Raw genomic sequence first — 20,067 nt, 5'->3', positions numbered from 1 at the left:
TGTTGTGTAGTTTCAGGAGGCTGACGTAACTATGGGACAATAGGCTGCACTCGAGTGATAAAGGGTTTTAGCTTATCTTTTCCTGCTCTGTAACTTTCTCCGTTGCTATCACGAAGTCTGAGACAAACAGGAAAACCAGTTCATTATTCTGCCATTGGTAGATATTAAGTGGTGGTGTGGAAAACGTGTAGCCAATAAGCAGCAGAGGCGCCCCTACCTGCTCGGGTATATAACCTCCTCCAAGCAATGCTTCAAACATTATACTACTGCTACTTGGCTCTACTAACAGCTCTCTCTGCAACTACAAGAGTTAACTCATTTGCCACTTGTTGGCGCTGACATTCTACTGGGATATAAGATGGCTAAGGATAGGTTCTTGGCTAAGGTGGTGCTGGTGATGCTTGCACTGGTGGGTGTGAGTGAAGGGTCCCGGGTGCTGATGGTGCTGCCGCTGGGTTCTTCGTCTCACAAGAACATAATAATACCGTTGGCCGAGGCTCTGGGTAGTCGTGGACATCAGGTGATAGTTGCTTCACTTCACGCCAGTCCTGCTAACTCTTCCCGCTCCTACACCGACCTGGTAGCCTCCGACGCCTGGGAGACCATCCGTAAAGTGACGGGCGACTTCAATGTCTTCAAGATGCGAGAAGCTAACGGTGGGAAAGACGTGAACTCCGAAGTAATGAAGAAAGTGCTACGTAATCTGCCAGAGTATTGTGACGCCTTTCTGCGTGACCCTGGAGTGCAGACCGCCTGGACCAGCAAGCCAGACCTGATCCTCCTGCCGGCGTTCATGAACGAGTGTGGGCTGGCACTAGTTCATAAGTTCAAGGCGCCCTTCATCTATGTCACCACCTCGGGTCTCACCCCTTGGACAGCAGACCTTATGGGCAACCCGGAAAACCCTTCCTACATACCCAACCAGTACCTCACCTACGGTGCCCACATGAGCCTTTGGCAACGCACAGTCAACACCCTCGTCAGGTGAGTTGTGGGTCTCCCTTGCTGTGGAAGGGAATTGTCTCTGGCACTGTGGGTGTAATACACGTGGCACTATACACACCATAACACTAAACCATCAACAAACACTAACTTCTCTTTTCTTATTCCTACAGAATCGCTGGTCCGTATCTGAGGAAACAATTGGTGATGAACAGACTGGATGGAGTGGTGCAGAGGTTCCTGGGAGACCCATCAGTGTCACTGTCTGAGGTGGAGAAGAACGTGTCACTGGTCTTAGTCAACTCTCACTATTCTCTGGGGCACCCACGCCCCCTGCTACCCAACGTGGTGGAGGTGGGTGGTATGCACTGCCGCCCAGGCCGCCCCCTACAGGATGCCCAACTTCGACATTTCCTGGACTCTTCTACCGTACCTGTGGTGCTCTTTAGTCTGGGCTCATCAATCCGCAGCGAACAACTTCCTCCTCGGGTGTTGCACTCACTGATGGCTGCCTTCCGTCGTCTTCCCTACCGAGTATTGTGGAAGTGGGAGGGCGGTGCCCTTGCGGACCTTCCAGCTAATGTAATGACCCGCCCCTGGCTGCCACAGCAAGACGTGTTGGCACACAAACGGGTACGCGCCTTTTTCACCCACGGAGGATTGCTGTCACTTCAGGAGGCTGTCTACCACAATGTTCCACTGGTAGGACTGCCCATCATGAGTGACCAACACCTCAACGTTCGTCAGGCTGTGGCCTCAGGTGTGGCCGTCGAACTCAGTCTGGATAGCCTGACGGAGGAGGGAGTGTACCAGGCTATTAGGAGCGTGGTGGAGGAGAAACAATACAGACAGAGAGTGATGGAGAGGTCACAGCTTCTGCGTCACCAACAATCTCCACCACTGGACACAGCTGTCTACTGGACTGAACATGTGCTACGTTATGGCGGTGGTCAACACCTGCGGTCTGCAGCAGTTGACATGCCACTCTACCAATACCTGCTACTCGATGTTGCTGCTTTTCTACTGACACTCACTGTTCTGCTGCTGCTGCTGCTTCGTTCAGTCCTGACAGCACTCAAACGCTTGTTTGTGCGCGTCCTCAAGAACACTGTTACAAAAGCCCTTACAACTCTCAGAACACATGTTAAGTTACAATAAGACACTGACTACAGCTGAGAGAGAGATCTGAAGCAGTGTTAGCCTCACTGCTCTCAGAATGAAGTACCTACTGTTAGTTTCTATTAGTATGGTCTCTGTTAATGCTGTTAGCTTCGGATGTTTTTCTGTTTTTAACCCTGAGCTGTCTGCTCTGGGTTTGATGGACCTTCCAGCTATCAGTGGGAAGCTTCTATTGTGGCTGAGATTGATCTGAGACAGTACAACTATCACCACTACCACCTCAACCATCATCACCACGACCACTCACCACCATCAATCACACACTACCACCAGTCACCACCACCATCACCACAACTACCACCAGCTGATCTCAGCACATCACGTCTCAACATGTATATCATAAAAGTACATTCCACTTCACTATATACATTATATAGTGTAGATATATTTTTATATATTTTTATACGATATTAATAAAGACAATATGAAACAAAATTAATTTTATTGTAACTAGTGATGATTGTTCGTATTAAAGCGTACGTAATAGATTATAAAACACAGTGATAAAAAGGAAGCAACGAGGAGGAATGAAAGCAAGAGATGGAGCACCACCAGCAGGGTTCTGGTGCTGTGACTACAACCCTGTTGTGGGTGGCATCCTGGGTGTGGGTCTACTGTTGTGGGTGGCATCCTGGGTGTGGGTCTACTGTTGTGGGTGGCATCCTGGGTGTTGGTCTACTGTTGTGGGTGGCATCGTGGGTGTTGGTCTACTGTTGTGGGTGGTATCCTGGGTGTTGGTATACTGTTGTGGGTGGCATCCTGGGTGTTGGTCTACTGTTGTGGGTGGCATCGTGGGTGTGGGTCTACTGTTGTGGGTGGCATCCTGGGTGTTGGTCTATTGTTGTGGGTGGCATCCTGGGTGTTGGTCTACTGTTGTGGGTGGCATCGTGGGTGAGGGTCTACTGTTGTGGGTGGCATCCTGGGTGTGGGTCTACTGTTGTGGGTGGCATCCTGGGTGTGGGTCTACTGTTGTGGGTGGCATCCTGGGTGTGGGTCTACTGTTGTGGGTGGCATCCTGGGTGTTGGTCTACTGTTGTGGGTGCCATCCTGGGTGTTGGTCTACTGTTGTGGGTGGCATCCTGGGTGTGGGTATACTGTTGTGGGTGGCATCGTGGGTGTGGGTCTCCTGTTGTGGGTGGCATCGTGGGTGTTGGTCTACTGTTGTGGGTGGCATCCTGGGTGTTGGTCTACTGTTGTGGGTGGCATCCTGGGTGTTGGTCTACTGTTGTGGGTGCCATCCTGGGTGTTGGTCTCCTGTTGTGGGTGGCATCGTGGGTGTTGGTCTACTGTTGTGGGTGGCATCCTGGGTGTTGGTCTACTGTTGTGGGTGGCATCCTGGGTGTTGGTCTCCTGTTGTGGGTGGCATCCTGGGTGTTGGTCTACTGTTGTGGGTGGCATCCTGGGTGTTGGTCTACTGTTGTGGGTGGCATCCTGGGTGTTGGTCTACTGTTGTAGGTGGCATCCTGGGTGTTGGTCTACTGTTGTGGGTGGCATCGTGGGTGTTGGTCTACTGTTGTGGGTGGCATCCTGGGTGTTGGTCTACTGTTGTGGGTGGCATCCTGGGTGTTGGTCTACTGTTGTGGGTGGCATCGTGGGTGTTGGTCTACTGTTGTGGGTGGCATCCTGGGTGTTGGTCTCCTGTTGTGGGTGGCATCCTGGGTGTTGGTCTCCTGTTGTGGGTGGCATCCTGGGTGTTGGTCTCCTGTTGTGGGTGGCATCCTGGGTGTTGGTCTACTGTTGTGGGTGGCATCCTGGGTGTTGGTATACTATTGTGGGTGGCATCCTGGGTGTTGGTCTACTGTTGTGGGTGGCATCCTGGGTGTTGGTCTCCTGTTGTGGGTGGCATCCTGGGTGTTGGTCTACTGTTGTGGGTGGCATCCTGGGTGTTGGTCTCCTGTTGTGGGTGGCATCCTGGGTGTTGGTCTACTGTTGTGGGTGGCATCCTGGGTGTTGGTATACTGTTGTGGGTGGCATCCTGGGTGTTGGTCTACTGTTGTGGGTGGCATCCTGGGTGTTGGTATACTGTTGTGGGTGGCATCCTGGGTGTTGGTCTACTGTTGTGGGTGGCATCCTGGGTGTTGGTATACTGTTGTGGGTGGCATCCTGGGTGTTGGTCTACTGTTGTGGGTGGGATCCTGGGTGTTGGTCTACTGTTGTGGGTGGCATCCTGGGTGTTGGTATACTGTTGTGGGTGGCATCCTGGGTGTTGGTCTACTGTTGTGGGTGGGATCCTGGGTGTTGGTCTACTGTTGTGGGTGGTATCCTGGGTGTTGGTATACTGTTGTGGGTGGCATCCTGGGTGTTGGTCTACTGTTGTGGGTGGCATCCTGGGTGTTGGTCTCCTGTTGTGGGTGGCATCCTGGGTGTTGGTCTCCTGTCGTGGGTGGCATCCTGGGTGTTGGTCTACTGTTGTGGGTGGCATCCTGGGTGTTGGTCTACTGTTGTGGGTGGGATCCTGGGTGTTGGTCTACTGTTGTGGGTGGCATCCTGGGTGTTGGTCTCCTGTTGTGGGTGGCATCCTGGGTGTTGGTCTACTGTTGTGGGTGGGATCCTGGGTGTTGGTCTACTGTTGTGGGTGGCATCCTGGGTGTTGGTCTACTGTCCTTGATACTGGCCATGTAGTCAGAAACTGTAAGGCTGGAGATGATGTCCTGGTAGTCAGTAAATGTGGGGCTGATAGTGCTGTCCTGGGAGACAGTAATGGTGAAGCTGGAGGTGCTGTCCTGGGAGACAGTAATGGTGAAGCTGGAGGTGCTGTCCTGGGAGACAGTAATGGTGAAGCTGGAGGTGCTGTCCTGGGAGACAGTAATGGTGAAGCTGGAGATGTTGTCCTGGGAGACAGTAATGGTGAAGCTGGAGATGCTGTCCTGGGAGACAGTAATGGTGAAGCTGGAGATTTTGTCCAGGTAGTCGGGAATTATACGCAGGAAGGAATACATATAAATGACCTCATAGGGGACAGGAGCCATAGTAGGGAAACAAGTGTAGTCAAAGATAAGATAAAACCAATATTGCAAACTAGAAATACCGCAGGAAATAGCAAACAAGAGGACTCCACTAGCAATAGTGAGGATATATTACCAAAAACAACTGGTGGGAGCTCCATTGTTGGTGCTAGGGAGGATAGAAGTAAGACAGGGAAACATGCACCAACAGGGAATACAGTCACAGAAACCCAAGGCAAACGGAAACCAAGCCTGTGCACATACTATGCACTCGGTATCTGCTGGCATGGGAAATCTGGAAAAACAGATGGGACGTGCAACTATGACCACCCTAGAAAATGCCATGCCCATATGACAACAGGAAAATGCAAACTCCCTTCCTGTAAGCTTTTTCACCCTGAACTGTGTACCTCTTCAGTACAGGAAAGACTGTGCTATAACTTAAATTGCCAGGCATACCATCTAAAGGGGACAAAAAGATACAAAACATCCAGGCCATGGGAAAACCTGGGTAGCCACAGCCACTCAAGAGGGAGAGGTTTTTTAGTGCCAGGAAGGAAAAAAAACTGGCAGGAAATGGCAGAAATCGTACACCAAATCCAGTCATTCCTGGAGTGGAACCACAGTCGATGGCCTCCACTCCAAACCAACAGATACAGATACTAATGCCGGAAAAAAAAATCCCCCCCCCCAGTACCAACAATACCACCAGTCCGATAACATTCTTCTTGGCAAATATACAGGGTCTAAAGCCAGCAACAAACAACAAAATACCTTTCATCCGTGGACTGCTTGCAGAGGCAAAGGCAATGTTCGCGGCTTTCACTGAGACCCACATAAAGGATCACTTGGACAACGAAATATGGATCCCAGGTTACAACCTATACAGATGTGACAGAGTGAACAGGCAAAAGGGGGGGGGGTTGGCCTGTACATTGCAGAGTCACTTGTTTGCACAGAACTGCTAAATGTCTCAAATGATGTAGTGGAAGTTTTAGCAGTAAAGGTCGAGAACCAAAACCTAGTCATTGTGGTAGTCTACAAGCCTCCGGATGCAACATCCCAGCAATTCCAGGAACAGCTGTTAAAAATTGACCACTGTCTGGAAAATCTTCCAGCTCCTGCACCCAACATCTTGCTCCTGGGGGATTTCAACTTAAGGCACCTAAAATGGAGGAATATAGCAAATAATATTGTTGCAGTAATAACACCAGGAGGCAGCTCTGATGAAAACTCACACTCACGCGAGCTTTTAAATCTCTGCACAAAATTAAATTTAAACCAGCAAATAATAGAGCCTACTAGACTGGAGAATACACTAGACTTCATCTTCACTAACAATGATGATCTGATAAGAAATGTCACCATATCAAAAACAATATACTCAGATCACAACATAATCGAGGTTCCGACATGTATGCGCGGAGCCCCAGACCGACATAATGAGATTAGTCACGAGGGAGCATTCACCAAATTCAACTTCAATAACAAAAACATAAAGTGGGACCAAGTAAACCAAGTCCTAACCGATATAAGCTGGGAAGATATACTAAGCAACACAGTCCCCAACTTATGCCTAGAACAGATTAACTCGGTGGCACTCGATGTATGCACAAGGCTTATTCCTCTAAGAAAAAGGAGGAGTAGATGTAAAATAGAAAGAGACAGGCGCTCCCTTTACAGGCGACGGAAAAGAATAACAGAGCGGCTAAAAGAGGTCAATATATCTGAAATGCGTAGGGAGACACTGGTCAGAGAAATAGCAAGCATCGAACTTAAGCTAAAAGAATACTTTAGGAGTCAGAAATCGCGGGAAGAACTAAAAGCCATAAATGAAATCGAAAGAAACCCAAAGTATTTCTTCTCCTATGCCAAATCAAAATCGAGAACAACGTCCAGTATTGGGCCCCTACTTAAACAAGATGGGTCCTACACAGATGACAGCAAGGAAATGAGTGAGCTACTCAAGTCCCAATATGACTCAGTTTTTAGCAAGCCGCTAACCAGACTGAGAGTCGAAGATCAAAATGAATTTTTTATGAGAGAGCCACAAAATTTGATTAACACAAGCCTATCCGATGTTATCCTGACGCCAAATGACTTCGAACAGGCGATAAAAGACATGCCCATGCACTCTGCCCCAGGGCCAGACTCATGGAACTCTGTGTTCATCAAGAACTGCAAGAAGCCCCTATCACGAGCCTTTTCCATCCTATGGAGAGGGAGCATGGACACGGGGGTCGTCCCACAGTTACTAAAAACAACAGACATAGCCCCACTCCACAAAGGGGGCAGTAAAGCAACAGCAAAGAACTACAGACCAATAGCACTAACATCCCATATCATAAAAATCTTTGAAAGGGTCCTAAGAAGCAAGATCACCACCCATCTAGAAACCCATCAGTTACACAACCCAGGGCAACATGGGTTTAGAACAGGTCGCTCCTGTCTGTCTCAACTATTGGATCACTACGACAAGGTCCTAAATGCACTAGAAGACAAAAAGAATGCAGATGTAATATATACAGACTTTGCAAAAGCCTTCGACAAGTGTGACCATGGCGTAATAGCGCACAAAATGCGTGTTAAAGGAATAACAGGAAAAGTCGGTCGATGGATCTATAATTTCCTCACTAACAGAACACAGAGAGTAGTCGTCAACAGAGTAAAGTCCGAGGCAGCTACGGTGAAAAGCTCTGTTCCACAAGGCACAGTTCTCGCTCCCATCTTGTTCCTCATCCTCATATCCGACATAGACAAGGATGTCAGCCACAGCACCGTGTCTTCCTTTGCAGATGACACCCGAATCTGCATGACAGTGTCTTCCATTGCAGACACTGCAAAGCTCCAGGAGGACATCAACCAAATCTTTCAGTGGGCTGCAGAAAACAATATGAAGTTCAACGATGAGAAATTTCAATTACTCAGATATGGTAAACATGAGGAAATTAAATCTTCATCAGAGTACAAAACAAATTCTGGCCACAAAATAGAGCGAAACACCAACGTCAAAGACCTGGGAGTGATCATGTCGGAGGATCTCACCTTCAAGGACCATAACATTGTATCAATCGCATCTGCTAGAAAAATGACAGGATGGATAATGAGAACCTTCAAAACTAGGGAGGCCAAGCCCATGATGACACTCTTCAGGTCACTTGTTCTATCTAGGCTGGAATATTGCTGCACACTAACAGCACTTTTCAAGGCAGGTGAAATTGCCGACCTAGAAAATGTACAGAGAACTTTCACGGCGCGCATAACGGAGATAAAACACCTCAATTATTGGGAGCGCTTGAGGTTCCTAAACCTGTATTCCCTGGAACGCAGGAGGGAGAGATACATGATTATATACACCTGGAAAATCCTAGAGGGACTAGTACCGAACTTGCACACGAAAATCACTCACTACGAAAGCAAAAGACTTGGCAGACGATGCACCATCCCCCCAATGAAAAGCAGGGGTGTCACTAGCACGTTAAGAGACCATACAATAAGTGTCAGGGGCCCGAGACTGTTCAACTGCCTCCCAGCATACATAAGGGGGATTACCAACAGACCCCTGGCAGTCTTCAAGCTGGCACTGGACAAGCACCTAAAGCCGGTTCCTGACCAGCCAGGCTGTGGCTCGTACGTTGGTTTGCGTGCAGCCAGCAGCAACAGCCTGGTTGATCAGGCTCTGATCCACCAGGAGGCCTGGTTACAGACCGGGCCGCGGGGGCGTTGACCCCCGGAACTCTCTCCAGGTAAACTCCAGGTAAACTGTTGTGAGATATATAATTAGGTGAAAATGGAAAACAATTATTATTATTATTATTATTATTATTATTATTATTACTGTATAGTACGAACTCCGCTGGTATCACACAATGCCTGAGAAATAGGAGGTAATGAGGTTTGATACGAGGAAGTGAAGGCGCAGCTACTGTTCCCCTGGGTTCATGTTTGTAGGTACCCAGAAAGTTCACAATTCTACAGTACTTCATGTAGGGTCGTTAGTCCTATCCTCGTAGATTACCACTGTCAGGGGTCGTAGATCCTGTATTCACAGAATACAGAGAGGATTTCGGTGTTCGGAACGCAGGAAGGAATCTTGTGGTCCTCTGCAGGTGTTCGGAACGCAGAAAGGAATCTTGTGGTCCTCTGCAGGTGTTCGGAACGCAGAAAGGAATCTTGTGGTCCTCTGCAGGTGTTCGGAACGCAGGAAGGAATCTTGTGGTCCTCTGCAGGTGTTCGGAATGCAGAAAGGAATCTTGTGGTCCTCTGCAGGTGTTCGGAATGCAGAAAGGAATCTTGTGGTCCTCTGCAGGTGTTCGGAACGCAGAAAGGAATCTTGTGGTCCTCTGCAGGTGTTCGGAACGCAGAAAGGAATCTTGTGGTCCTCTGCAGGTGTTCGTCATGGGATTTTGGAACTCAAGAAATCTGCTTGACAAATTCTAAAAGATCCTCAGGAGGGTTACTTGAGATCCTCAGGTGGGTTACTTGAGATCCTCAGGAGGGTTGCTTGAGATCCTCAGGTGGGTTACTTGAGATCCTCAGGTGGGTTACTTGAGATCCTCAGGTGGGTTACTTGAGATCCTCAGGTGGGTTACTTGAGATCCTCAGGAGGGTTGCTTGAGATCCTCAGGTGGGTTACTTGAGATCCTCAGGAGGGTTACTTGAGATCCTCAGGTGGGTTACTTGAGATCCTCAGGTGGGTTACTTGAGATCCTCAGGTGGGTTACTTGAGATCCTCAGGAGGGTTACTTGAGATCCTCAGGAGGGTTACTTGAGATCCTCAGGAGGGTTACTTGAGATCCTCAGGAGGGTTGCTTGAGATCCTCAGGAGGGTTACTTGAGATCCTCAGGTGGGTTACTTAACATCTTGTGAAGCGTTACCTAAATGTTTGAAGTTCTGGAGAAACTGTGGGTAAGGTTTGTCAAGTAAATCTTGAGATATCCTGCGAAAGGTGCAAGAAAATGAAGGATCCTTGGTACGAACCGTTTCACCACGTCTTCAGGCAGCCCTGTAAGCTTCATGAACCCTAGGAACCCTCAAGGGAAAATAATCGGCTCAGGAAACGTGTAGGGGCTTGAAACCATGACGAGCTAGTCCTCAAACTCACATTCCCGTTAGTTTAAGTTAGTTTAACATGTTTATTATGCACCCCGTACCCATCGTGTGGGCGGAAATAAAAAAATTACAGAGGTACATCATGGGTCCAGGGACTGTACCTCAACATTACAGAGGTACATCATGGGTTCAGGGACTGAACAGGTTACCGAGGTAATGAACTATTTACATGTTTATATCTGGTCGTAGATTTAAACATAAAAACAGTTCATTACCTTTGCAACTTCGTTTACAATCGTGTCGTTACGACATCGTGAGTCTAGAGGACTAACTCTGATGACCCCGGGAAGACTTCACAACTCCGGGAATCCTGACAGAGATCCTTCGAGGAGGGAGAGTCCTGTAGTGAGCAGCTCGGCCAGGTTGAAGGGACATGAAGAGTATGCAAGGTCACAGTTACCTACACTGCGACCATAGTTCTCAGCTTGGCAGTGATCCCTCAGTTCCTTACCTGCAGTGCTCAGCCCGTGGCCAGGCCTGAGAGAGACACTGTTTTTAGATCATCATTAGAGCATTCATATAAGTACTAACATCAACAGAACATTCATTTAAGTAGTAACATCAACAGAACATGCATATAGTTGTGAAGGTCAGGTGATAACTTACGACAGTAATAGTCCCAGTAGTTGTCCCACAAGGCCGTAGTCATCTGTTGGGTCCTCAGCCATCTTACAGATGGCTTTAAGAAGACAGTCTCTTCCATTGATGCCAAAGCTGTGATAGTAATAGGAATTGTAGTAGTAGTTGTAGTAGTGGTAGTGAATATGATGATAGTTATGGTATGAAGTGATAGTAGAAGTGACATTAGAATTTGTAGTATTAGTAACAATAATAATAATAGTAGTAGTAACGTACAAAATACACAGATCCCATTAACAAAACATATACTTAAATTATTATTATTATAATCAAAAAGAAGCGCTAAGCCACAAGGGCTATACAGCACATATACTTAAAATTATATAAGTAAACACAAGCGCTTTACAAGCAGTGAGTGTTGAAAGTTTGAAGCCTACCGGATAAGTCATTCTCAAGTTTTAAAATAAAAACCTTGAAGGAAGAAGCAAGAATTTATTCAGTCATCCCTTCGGGTTTATCTATCTAATTAGAGATCCTTCCAGATTAAAATATCTTTGAATTACCAACATTATAGTAAAGGTAACATACTTAGAAAACAGAGATTCTATGGAGTTGTAGGTTTGAAGACGATCTTCATCTATGTTGCTTCTGCCAGCTGACACTATGTCGTTGGGCAGCAAGTAAATACCTCGAATAAACCCTTTAAATACTCCACCTGTAATTAGTAAAATTATATATATATATATATATATATATATATATATGTCGTGCCGAATAGGCAGAACTTGCGATCTTGGCTTAAATAGCAACGCTCATCTTGCCATATAGGACAAGTGAAAATTTGTGTATGCAATAATTTCGCCAAAATCATTCTGAACCTAACGAAAAAAATATATTTGATTGTGTTTGTTTAGTACAAAATTACTATAAACGTATTTAAAATATATTTAATTGGGTTAGGCTAAAATAAATTGTTCTTGTTATAATAAGGTTAGGTAAGTTTTCTAAGATTCTTTTGGTGCAAAATTAAAAATTTTTACATTAACATTAATGAAAAAAATATATCTTTAAACGTATAAGAGAAAATTTCGGAAAGGACTTAATTTTAAATGAGTTCTTGCTAATTGACCAGTTTTACATATTCGGCACGACATATATATATATATATATATATATATATATATATATATATATATATATATATATATATATATATATATATATATATATATGCAATAAGATCACAGTAAACAGGTGATTTCAAAATATGCAAAACAACCACTCTGAAAGAATAGAGAAATTCCAAGCGCTTTCGTGACTACTCACATTATCAAGGAACTATGAAAGTAAAGCATCCAAGGAAGGTATATAAGGGGTCTGGCCAACACCTCACTATCAGATCCCACAACGGTTAAACACCTGACGTGCGCCGGCCCAACTGGACAGGTCCTTCACACAACCCACCAACAAACTATTCTACCCAAGAAAATTTTTAAAATTATTATTTGTCCAGTGTATTATTAAATTCTTCCCAAATTCTGTTAATTATAAATGGATCTAATTTATATAAACCAAAGGAAATATTCATATTATTGTCAAAACTGCTTTTTATGAAACAAGATTCAATTATATTCCTGTCGACCATGGACTTGCTTGATACTACTTTCTCAACTTTTTGAAAATCAATTGGATGGTTAAAATCTCTTACATGAATAAATAGAGCATTGGAATCTTGTCCAGTTCTAATGCTATATTTATGTTGTTTTAATCTTAGTTCGAGATTTTTACCAGTTTGACCGTAATAAACTTTATCGCAAATTTTACAAGGAATCTTATAGACACATCCATCAGCATTTTGGGGGAAATTCTTTATCAAAAGTTTTTTTACTGTATCAAGATTTTTGAATACAACTTTAATATTAAAAGTCTTAAGAAGAGAAGGCATATCAACCAAGTTTTCATGGTAAGGGAGAACCAACATATTTTTAGTTGAATAAGGCTGGTTGTCCCTTTTTGGATTGTAAAAAGTATTTCTAGCAACTTTAAAAGATTTATCAATTACATTTCTTGGGTATTTTAAAACATTACCTATTTCATAAATTTTGGATATTTCCTCATCTATGAACTCAGGACTACAAATTCGTAAAGCTCTCAAAAACACACAAATATATATATATATATATATATATATATATATATATATATATATATATATATATATATATATATATATATATATATATATATATATATATATATATATATATATATATCAACAAGTCGGCCGTCTCCCACCGAGGCAGGGTGACCCACCGAGGCAGGGTGACCCACCGAGGCAGGGTGACCCACCGAGGCAGGGTGACCCACCGAGGCAGGGTGACCCACCGAGGCAGGGTGACCCACCGAGGCAGGGTGACCCAAAAAGAAAGAAAATCCCCAAAAAGAAAATACTTTCATCATCATTCAACACTTTCACCACACTCACACATAATCACTGTTTTTGCAGAGGCGCTCAGAACACAACAGTTTAGAAGTATATACATATAAAGATACACAATATATCCCTCCAAACTGCCAATATCCCGAACCCCTCCTTTAAAGTGCAGGCATTGTACTTCCCATTTCCAGGACTCAAGTCCGACTATATGAAAATAACCGGTTTCCCTGAATCCCTTCACTAAATATTACCCTGCTCACACTCCAACAGATCGTCAGGTCCCAAATACCATTCGTTTCCATTCACTCCTATCGAACACGCTCATGCACGCCTGCTGGAAGTCCAAGCCCCTCGCCCACAAAACCTCCTTTACCCCTTCCTTCCAACCTTTTCGAGGACGACCCCTACCCCGCCTTCCTTCCCTTACAGATTTATACACTCTCCATGTCATTCTACTTTGATCCATTCTCTCTAAATGACCAAACCCCCTCAACAAACCCTCTTCAGCCCTCTGACTAATACTTTTATTAACTCCACACCTTCTCCTAATTTCCACACTCCGAATTTTCTGCATAATATTTACACCACACATTGCCCTTAAACAGGACATCTCCACTGCCTCCAACCGTCTCCTCGCTGCTGCATTCACAACCCAAGCTTCACACCCATATAAGAGTGTTGGTACTACTATACTTTCATACATTCCCTTCTTTGCCTCCATAGATAACGTTTTTTGACTCCACATATACCTCAACGCACCACACACCTTTTTTCCCTCATCAATTCTATGATTAACCTCATCCTTCATAAATCCATCCGCCGACACGTCAACTCCCAAGTATCTGAAAACATTCACTTCTTCCATACTCCTCCTCCCCAATTTGATATCCAATTTTTCTTTATCTAAATCATTTGATACTGTCATCACCTTACTCTTTTCTATGTTCACTTTCAACTTTCTACCTTTACACACATTCTCAAACTCATCCACTAACCTTTGCAATTTTTCTTTAGAATCTCCCATAAGCACAGTATCATCAGCAAAAAGTAACTGTGTCAATTCCCATTTTGTATTTGATTCCCCATAATTTAATCCCACCCCTCTCCCAAACACCCTAGCATTTACTTCCTTTACAACCCCATCTATAAATATAATAAACAACCATGGTGACATTACACATCCCTGTCTAAGACCTACTTTTACCGGGAAGTATTCTCCCTCTCTTCTACACACCCTAACCTGAGCCTCACTATCCTCATAAAAACTCTTTACAGCATTTAGTAACTTACCACCTATTCCATATACTTGCAACATCTGCCACATTGCTCCTCTATCCACTCTATCATATGCCTTTTCTAAATCCATAAATGCAATAAAAACTTCCCTACCTTTATCTAAATACTGTTCACATATATGCTTCAATGTAAACACCTGATCTACACATCCCCTACCCACTCTGAAACCTCCTTGCTCATCCGCAATCCTACATTCTGTCTTACCTCTAATTCTTTCAATTATAACCCTACCGTATACTTTTCCTGGTATACTCAGTAAACTTATTCCTCTATAATTTTTACAATCTCTTTTGTCCCCTTTCCCTTTATATAAAGGGACTATACATGCTCTCCGCCAATCCCTAGGTACCTTCCCCTCTTTCATACATTTATTAAACAAAAGTACCAACCACCCCCCTGCTTTTAACATGATCCCATCAGTTCCAGCTGCTTTACCCCCTTTCATTCTACGTAATGCCTCACGTACCTCCCCCACACTTACATTCTGCTCTTCTTCACTCCTAAAAGATGGTATACCTCCCTGACCAGTGCATGAAATTACTCCCTCCCTTTCTTCCTCAACATTTAAGAGTTCCTCAAAGTATTCTCGCCATCTACCTAATACCTCCCTCTCCCCATCTACTAACTCCCCTATATATATATATATATATATATATATATATATATATATATATATATATATATATATATATATATATATATATATATATATATATATATATATAGTAGGTAGTAGGTTGGTAGACAGCAACCATCCAGGGAGGTACTACCGTCCTGCCAAGTGAGTGTAAAACGAAAGCCTGTGATTGTTTTACATGATGGTAGGATTGCTGATGTCTTTTGTCTGTCTCATAAATATGCAAGATTACAGGCATGTCTTGCTACTTCTACTTACACTTAGGTCACACTACACATACATGTACACATTTATTTATACACACTCATCTGAGTTTTCTTTGATTTTATCTTAATAGTTCTTGGTCTTATTACTTTTCCTTTTATATCCATGGGGAAGTGGAATAAGAATCTTTCCTCCGTAAGCCATGCGTGTTGTAAAAGTCAACTAAAATGCCGGGAACAATGGGCTAGTAACCCCTTTTCCTGTAAAGATTACTAAAAAGAATAAGAAGAAAATTGTTTTCTTTCTTTTTTGGGTCACCCTGCCTCGGTGGGAGACGGCCGACTTGTTGAAGAAAAAAAAAAAAAAATTATATATATATATATATATATATATATATATATATATATATATATATATATATATATATATATATATATATATATATATATATATATATGTAGAGAGTGAGAGAGAGTGAGAGCGAAAACGCATGACGCTTTAGACCACTATGATATATGTGTGTACTCACCTAGTTGTGGTTGCAGGGGTCGAAGCATAGCTCCTGGCCCCACCTCTTCACTGGCCGCTACTGGGTCACTCTCCCTGAACCGTGAGATTTATCATACCTTTGCTTAAAGCTATGAATGGATCCTGCCTCCACTACATCACTTCCCAGATTATTCCACTTCCTGTGTGTATATGTGTGTGTGTGTGTGTGTGTGTACTTAACTAACTGTGGCTGCAAGGGTCGAGTCATAGCTCCTGTGTGTGTGTGTGAGAGAGTTAAATACACTGACAAACACAGCAACTAGAGCATCCAGGATACAATACAACCACTGGAAGACGTACAACAGATTCTTCCACACACTTCAGAAGTTGTACTCACTGAAGTTACTGCTGAACTGACTGAAGAGCGGAATCTTTAACTTGTTGACGAAGGTGAAGGTTGAGAGCAGAGGGAAGGTTAGGACATATCTCTTGGACCGCGACCGACCCTTCTTTGAGCTCCCGTACTCAGAGAGGTCAAACCCCCTGTCACTAGGCAAGCCAGGGTCACCTTTGAAGCTAGGGTTCTCCTTGAACTTCGGGTGCTTCCCCTTCAAGCCAAGGTTATCCTTAAAACCAAGGTCACCGTTCAAGCCTCCTGGGATTCCCGTGGGTTCCTGGCGGGCGTGGGCGTCCTGGGGTAGAGTCACCGTCACGCCCATGATCACAGCCGCCCACACACCAGCAAGGATCATACTGTGAACGTGGAGGTCATGTCAGTACCGCTGGTGTTCATGGAAGCCATGATAATAATAATAAATGATAATAATAAATAATAATTACAATAATAACAACAATGATAATAAACATGTCATAACGATAATGATTATAATAATAGTAAATAATAATAATTGCATTATTATTATTATTAATTATTATTATTATTATTATTGATGAGGTTAGAGGAGGTTAGTTGGGTTGGTGTGCGAGGGAAGTCAGAAGTGAGAGACGGAACACTGGAGACCTGAGACAGGAAGATGATAATTGTGATGTACAGGTCGAGGATATTACTGACAGCTACTGTTACGCTGACAGCTGCTGTTACGCTGACAGTTGCTGTTACACTGACAGCTGCTGTTACGCTGACAGCTGCTGTTATACTGACAGCTGCTGTTACACTGACAGCTGCTGTTATACTGACAACTGCTGTTATACTGACAACTGCTGTTACACTGACAGCTACTGTTACGCTGACAGCTGCTGTTATACTGACAGCTGCTGTTATACTGACAGCTACTGTTATACTGACAGCTGCTGTTATACTGACAGCTGCTGTTATGCTGACAGCTGCTGTTATGCTGACAGCTACTGTTATACTGACAGCTGCTGTTACACTGACAGCTGCTGTTACGCTGACAGCTGCTGTTATACTGACAACTGCTGTTACACTGACAGCTGCTGTTACGCTGACAGCTGCTGTTATACTGACAGCTGCTGTTATACTGACAACTGCTGTTACACTGACAGCTGCTGTTATACTGACAGCTGCTGTTATACTGACAGCTGCTGTTATACTGACAACTGCTGTTACACTGACAGCTGCTGTTATACTGACAACTGCTGTTACACTGACAGCTGCTGTTATACTGACAACTGCTGTTACACTGACAGCTGCTGTTACACTGACAGCTGCTGTTATACTGACAACTGCTGTTACACTGACAGCTGCTGTTATACTGACAACTGCTGTTACACTGACAGCTGCTGTTACACTGACAGCTGCTGTTATACTGACAACTGCTGTTACACTGACAGCTGCTGTTACACTGACAGCTGCTGTTATACTGACAACTGCTGTTACACTGACAGCTGCTGTTACACTGACAGCTGCTGTTATACTGACAACTGCTGTTACACTGACAGCTGCTGTTATACTGACAGCTGCTGTTACACTGACAGCTACTGTTATACTGACAGCTGCTGTTATACTGACAGCTGCAGTTACACTGACAGCTACTGTTACGCTGACAGCTGCTGTTACACTGACAGCTGCTGTTACGCTGACAGCTAGTGTTACACTGACAGCTGTTGTTACACTGACAGCTGCTGTTACACTGACAGCTGCTGTTACACTGACAGCTAGTGTTACACTGACAGCTGCTGTTACACTGACATCTACTGTTACACTGACAGCTACTGTTACACTGACAGCTGCTGTTACACTGACAGCTGCTGTTACACTGACAGCTGCTGTTACACTGACAGCTGCTGTTACACTGACAGCTGCTGTTACGCTGACAGCTGCTGTTACACTGACAGCTGCTGTTACACTGACAGCTACTGTTTCACTGACAGCTGCTGCTGCACTGACAGCTACTGTTACACAGACAGCTGCTATTACACTGACAGCTAATGTTACACTGACAGCTGCTGTTACACTGACAGCTAATGTTACACTGACAGCTGCTGTTACACTGACAGCTGCTGTTACACTGACATAACCTACCTCACTGACAGATGCTATTACGCTGACAGCTGCTGCTATACTGACAGCTGTTGTTACACTGACACAACTTACCTCACTGACTGCTGTTACAAAGACAGCTGCTTTTACACTGACAGCTACTGTTACGCTGACAGCTGCTGTTACGCTGACAACTGCAGTTGCTGTTACACTGACAGCTGTTACGCTGACAGCTGCTATTGTACTGACAGCTGTTGTGACGCTGACAATTGCTCTTACACTGATAGCTACTGCTACGCTGACAGTTGCTGTTACACTATCAGCTGCTGTTACACTGATAGCTACTGTTACGTTGACAGTTGCTGTTACACTGCCAGCTGCTGTTACATTGACAGCTACTGTTACACTAACAGTTGCTGTTACACTGACAGCCACTGTTACGCTGACAGTTGCTGTTACACTGCCAGCTGATGTTACATTGACAGCTACTGTTACACTGACAGCTGCTGTTACACTGACAGCTGCTGTTACACTGACAGCTACTGTTAAGCTGACAGTTGCTGTTACACTGACAGTTGCTGTTACACTGCCAGCTGCTGTTACATTGACAGTTGTTGTTACACTGACAGTTGCTGTTACACTGACAGCTGCTGTTACATTGACAGTTGTTGTTACACTGACAGCTGCTGTTACACTGACAGCTGCTGTTACACTGACAGCTGCTGTTACACTGACAGCTACTGTTACACTGACAGCTACTGTTACACTGACAGCTACTGTTACACTGACAGTTACTGCTACACTGACAGCTACTGCTACACTGACACCTACTGTTACGCTGACAGTTACTGTTACACTGACAGCTGCTGCTACACTGACAGCTGCTGCTACACTGACAGCTGCTGCTACACTGACAGCTGCTGCTACACTGACACACTACACTGGTCTACATGTCACGTCTGTTTCTAGTCTTCTCAACCAATCAGCGCTCGTGTAGGTACTCCCAGGCTAGATCACTCAGCCAATCACCGCTCGTCTACTGTTACTACCACTGCTACTACTGTCACTACTACTACTACTACTACTACTACTAATAATAATAATAATAATAATAATAATAATAATAATAATAATAATAATAATAATCTTTAAGTTTTTCTTATTTTTCTCTTGTAAAATGAGACTTCACTTATAGACTGTACATATGGAGCACATGTGCAGCCAGGTGTGTGTTTACCTGGAGTTTACCTGGAGAGAGTTTCGGGGGTCAACGCCCCCGCGGCCCGGTCTGTGACCAGGCCTCCTGGTGGATCAGCGCCTGATCAACCAGGCTGTTGCTGCTGGCTGCACGCAAACCAACGTACGAGCCACAGCCCGGCTGATCAGGAACTGCCTTTAGGTGCTTGTCCAGTGCCAGCTTGAAGACTGCCAGGGGTCTGTTGGTAATCCCCCTTATGTGTGCTGGGAGGCAGTTGAACAGTCTCGGTCCCCTGACACTTATTGTATGGTCTCTTAACGTGCTAGTGACACCCCTGCTTTTCATTGGGGGGATGGTGCATCGTCTGCCAAGTCTTTTGCTTTCGTAGTGAGTGATTTTCGTGTGCAAGTTCGGTACTAGTCCCTCTAGGATTTTCCAGGTGTATATAATCATGTATCTCTCCCTCCTGCGTTCCAGGGAATACAGGTTTAGAAACCTCAAGCGCTCCCAGTAATTGAGGTGTTTTATCTCCGTTATGTGTGTGTGTGTGTGACAAGTCATGTGTCATACAACACTGGTACACACAC

General features: G+C 44.6%; 2 protein-coding genes across 2 annotated transcripts; one reads left to right on the top strand and one right to left on the bottom strand.

Moving 5' to 3' along the window:
• The first annotated feature begins 253 nt into the window (after nucleotides 1–253).
• On the top strand, nucleotides 254–2,556 carry LOC128704002 (UDP-glucosyltransferase 2-like). The gene is made up of 2 exons (XM_053798890.2): nucleotides 254–984; nucleotides 1,116–2,556. The coding sequence occupies exons 1-2, from the start codon at nucleotides 359–361 to the stop codon at nucleotides 2,098–2,100; spliced, it is 1,611 nt and encodes a 536-aa protein (XP_053654865.2). The 5' UTR covers nucleotides 254–358; the 3' UTR covers nucleotides 2,101–2,556.
• Nucleotides 2,557–8,909: 6,353 nt separating this feature from the next.
• LOC128704186 (uncharacterized) lies at nucleotides 8,910–19,203 on the bottom strand. Its single transcript, XM_053799247.2, has 5 exons — nucleotides 19,114–19,203; nucleotides 16,219–16,574; nucleotides 11,347–11,473; nucleotides 10,786–10,893; nucleotides 8,910–10,656 (listed from the first exon to the last, which is right to left on the bottom strand). The coding sequence occupies exons 2-5, from the start codon at nucleotides 16,571–16,573 to the stop codon at nucleotides 10,473–10,475; spliced, it is 774 nt and encodes a 257-aa protein (XP_053655222.2). The 5' UTR covers nucleotide 16,574; nucleotides 19,114–19,203; the 3' UTR covers nucleotides 8,910–10,472.
• Nucleotides 19,204–20,067: the final 864 nt, after the last annotated feature.

Source organism: Cherax quadricarinatus, chromosome 66 (genome assembly GCF_038502225.1).
Source record: "Cherax quadricarinatus isolate ZL_2023a chromosome 66, ASM3850222v1, whole genome shotgun sequence".
NCBI lineage: Eukaryota > Metazoa > Arthropoda > Malacostraca > Decapoda > Parastacidae > Cherax > Cherax quadricarinatus.
This window is presented reverse-complemented; position numbering and strand designations above follow the sequence as displayed.

Bases quoted from the DNA above. Each gene is read 5' to 3' on its own strand.
- LOC128704186 (XM_053799247.2), bottom strand. From the start codon at position 16,573: ATGATCCTTGCTGGTGTGTGGGCGGCTGTGATCATGGGCGTGACGGTG. The intron at 11,474-16,218 runs GTGAGTACAACT...TACTAATTACAG, and splicing joins TCAGTTCAGCAGTAACTTCA to GTGGAGTATTTAAAGGGTTT. The intron at 10,894-11,346 runs GTATGTTACCTT...TTACTATCACAG, and splicing joins ATAGAATCTCTGTTTTCTAA to CTTTGGCATCAATGGAAGAG.
- LOC128704002 (XM_053798890.2), top strand. From the start codon at position 359: ATGGCTAAGGATAGGTTCTTGGCTAAGGTGGTGCTGGTGATGCTTGCA. The intron at 985-1,115 runs GTGAGTTGTGGG...TTATTCCTACAG, and splicing joins ACAGTCAACACCCTCGTCAG to AATCGCTGGTCCGTATCTGA.